Raw genomic sequence first — 3,651 nt, forward strand, 5'->3', positions numbered from 1 at the left:
TATATATAAATAAAAACCTGAATAGGAAATGAAACCGTTATCGAATAAGCATGTGTCCTAAACTCCTGAAACATTGGTGTCTCATATTTTAAAGCAGTCAATGCAATTTTGGAAAGAAATCAATCAAATCTTTGTATGTGTGAAATATTCAGATGTAGCCCCTCTTTGTAATCGTTAACATTTTTATAAGTAACTGATTTAATTACACATTTTTTTCTCAGTAACTGTAACAGATTACGGTTACATTTATTATGTAATTAAATTACATAATTCCGTTACATGTAACTAGTTACTCCCCAACACTGGTATTGCGATAGGGCAGCTGTTCGTAATGCCATTAGTTATTTGTAAAATAAAAAAACAGAGGAACATTTATTATAATTATTTTACCTGTTTTATGATATTAGGCCTCAAAAGGGTCTTAAATTGGAGCAGGTAAATGCATAGTTCACATTAGATTTATTTAGATGCATTCATTCCTTTTGTCCAGATTTACAAGCGAGGTACAGAGCGATATTCTGACTTGTCGTGGGAGGAGCTGAAGAAAGAGGTTACGGTCACAGTGGAAAATGAGGTAAGGTGGTGCTGTTTTCCCCTTTGTGTTAATTTCTTCATCTGTGTTACCACTAAACGTTGTTTTCAGCTTCAGGGTAGCGTGACCGAGTACGAGTTCTGTCAGGAGGACTACCGTCTGCTGCAGGTGGAGTTCTGGTCCAAGTTTTACGCCTGCTGCCTGCAGTACCAGGATGTGCTGTCCACGCCACTCGCCCTGCACATCAGCCCTGCCACAGCCATGGTCTGCGTCCTCAAGAAGGTACCAGATCCCAGCCGCACAGCTGGAAGACTACATTTAGATTAAGTGAAATAAGTTTTTCTGTGTATTTGTAAGTCAAATGAAATCAAAATGATCTCCATTTACTTTCTTAGTACACATTCTGGCAATTAATAATTGCAATATTGTTTAATTATATTTTATGGAGTGTGTTTAAATGCAAAAATAGTCCTCTAGCATGCCTCCATTGACATAAAAAAAAAAAAAAAAAAAAATCCCCTTATGCGTGGCATAGATGATAAAGCATGTGACGTAGTCATTTTTGACATGATCGAACCAAGTTGGAAACCGCTTTTACCAAACTTTTTTTCCTCTCTTTTCAAATCTCATATCACATCGGAAAGGCATTTATTTTCAATAAATATGAAGGAAATAATCAAAAAGTTGAAAATAAAGTGTTGGGTTAGGGTAGGTGTAGGGAGGGCTTTATTGTCCCAATATGGTGGCATCCATTTAACAATTTGAATTAAAATGATAATTTACACTTAATACGTTATTGCATACTGTTTCATAATGTACTACAATACTGAGGTGCAGATAATATTTGCATTAAGTAGTATAAATATCAGGAAATCCTGCTATTTTAATATAATGTAAATGGAATCTATTTGCACTTAGTTTAAATAGCATATGGCTAAAAAATACTGCTATTTTCACAGAATCAGAATCCATTGCTATTTGCACTTAGTGTAAATAGCATCTATCGCTAAGAAAATGTTACTTTCACTTAGTGTAAATAGCCTTCTATCGCTATTTATACTTAGTATAAATATAGTATATTTATATTTATATAGCCTTATAGTTATAACATTTAATTATTTATTTATTTATTTGAAGCAATATTCTGATTTTGAAGATGGATTTCATGAGTATCTGCAGCTAGTGCAGGACACTGCCTGAGTAGTGCTCACAAAACTTTAGTGCTGCAAAACAACGAGTCCTTCTGTCTGTAACCAGCAGTACATTCAGTAGTTTGTGCACACTGGGAGTCACATTTTCTCAATTAGGTCAAAGTACAGTTACATGTATAGTTTGCAGTAAATATGACAATAATTGGACATAGTGACTAATTGGATATAGCACAGCAAGGTTCTACGATCAAACATTGTTCTCTCGCATGCCTCCATTGACATTAAAAAATCCCCTTATGCATGAGTGGACATTCACATAACATTTTTGAGTGCTGAGACATGCAGAATAGTGTTGTGACTGTACCAAATGTCAGTAGTTGCTACCAATACCAGTACAATTTTGTGGACTTTGGTACCAAAATTTTTGGTTGCAAAAATTTGAAACTATTTTATTTCTATAGATTTAACTATTTGAAAATAAAAATAGTAAATAAGATTAGTTATTAATGCTATTAATAATTATAAGTAAAAAAAAGTTAAAACATTAGCACGTAGCCTTCACATATTGTTCAATTATGTAAAAAATTGCATTGAAAAGATTAAATGAAAGTGATAAAATAACAAAGAACCTTGTCTATTCTGGACATGAGTGGCGTGACACGACTAAAGACGGTTCGGATGTAGAACAGTGCTCATTCACTAAATGAACAGCTAAACATATGAGTTTTGAGTCTAGATTTAAATGTGGCTAATAGGGCTGTCAAAAAAAATTTCGAATATTCGTCGAATTTAAAATAAAAATCCACATTTTAGGTGTGCGTTAAGGAGGCAGCCTTATCAGCGGCGCACGAGATGCGATGACGATGTAAATGTCGTTGCATTATAATGTTTTTGTTAGCCTATCCAGTTGAAGCCACTAGATGCGGCGCTGCTGCATTGTTCATTAAAAATATAGCGGAAAAAGAGAACATCAATGCGGAGAAGATCTTGTTTACATCAAAACTGAAACCAAGCCGTTCACACAGAATGCATATTTCACGCATTTTCTAGACGGACATCTATTACTGTTGCACTCGCGTCTCGCACAAAAGAGCCACATGTTTAGAAAGCCATGTAAAGTTAATTCAAGTTTAACTTTGAAAAAAACATTTATCGAGACTTTATGGCGGGTTTTTCCCCATCCCACTGCATCTGCATTGGCAGAGAGAGTCAATAGGGCTGTGGTCATTTGGAGATGAGGCTAGGTAAATCTGGGTGTCATCTGCATAGCTGTGATAGGCAATTTGGTCTTTCTCATTATTTGACTTAGTGGGAGCATGTACAGGCTAAACAAGAGCGGTGCAAAAATTGAGCCTTGTGGGACTCCGCATTTCATGGACGTCCACTTAGACTTATGCTCTCCTATACTCACATAATAACCTTTCCCTTCTAAGTATGACCTGGACCATTTGAGGACCATCCCAGAAAGCCCGACCCAGTTTTCCAGTCTCTCTTGTATGTTATGATCAACAGTGTCAAACGCAGGACTGAGATCTAGTAGTACCAGCACTGATATTTTGCCAGAATCAGAATTTAAGCGAATATTATTCATTATCTTTGAGTGCTGTCTCTGTGCTGTGATGCGGTCGGAAACCAGATTGAAAATTGGCAAAGATTGAAAGACAAAACTTATTGAACAGAAATTCTACACTGGCTTTGGAAATTTACGGATCAACACAGTACTACTGTTACTGCAGAAAGGCTGCTATTTTTTTAAGTATGGATTTGGTACACTAAATGCAAAATAAAACAAATTTGAGGTTTTATGATATTTGTGGAATTAAATCTTTATTGGCAGGAGTGCACATAAGTGGTCCGCAGGTCCGCATGCGCGACCAAAATAAAAAATGTGCTGTAAATAAGTTCTGACAGCGCATTTGCGTACCGACATGGTTGACAGCTGTTAATGCACAATTACCATTTTAGATC

General features: G+C 35.9%; 1 protein-coding gene across 1 annotated transcript in view; it reads left to right on the forward strand.

The window, feature by feature from the left end:
- LOC107703859 (nuclear pore complex protein Nup160-like) overlaps positions 1-3,651 on the forward strand; it is a 68,421-nt gene that overhangs the window by 32,916 nt on the left and 31,854 nt on the right. Inside the window, exons 11-12 of the mRNA XM_016506650.1 lie at positions 491-574; positions 644-814. Of these exons, the coding sequence (XP_016362136.1) occupies positions 491-574; positions 644-814 (255 nt within the window). The remainder of the gene's footprint in view (positions 1-490; positions 575-643; positions 815-3,651) is intronic.

Source organism: Sinocyclocheilus anshuiensis, unplaced genomic scaffold (genome assembly GCF_001515605.1).
Source record: "Sinocyclocheilus anshuiensis isolate Anshui unplaced genomic scaffold, SAMN03320099.WGS_v1.1 scaffold2327, whole genome shotgun sequence".
NCBI classification, from domain to species: domain Eukaryota; kingdom Metazoa; phylum Chordata; class Actinopteri; order Cypriniformes; family Cyprinidae; genus Sinocyclocheilus; species Sinocyclocheilus anshuiensis.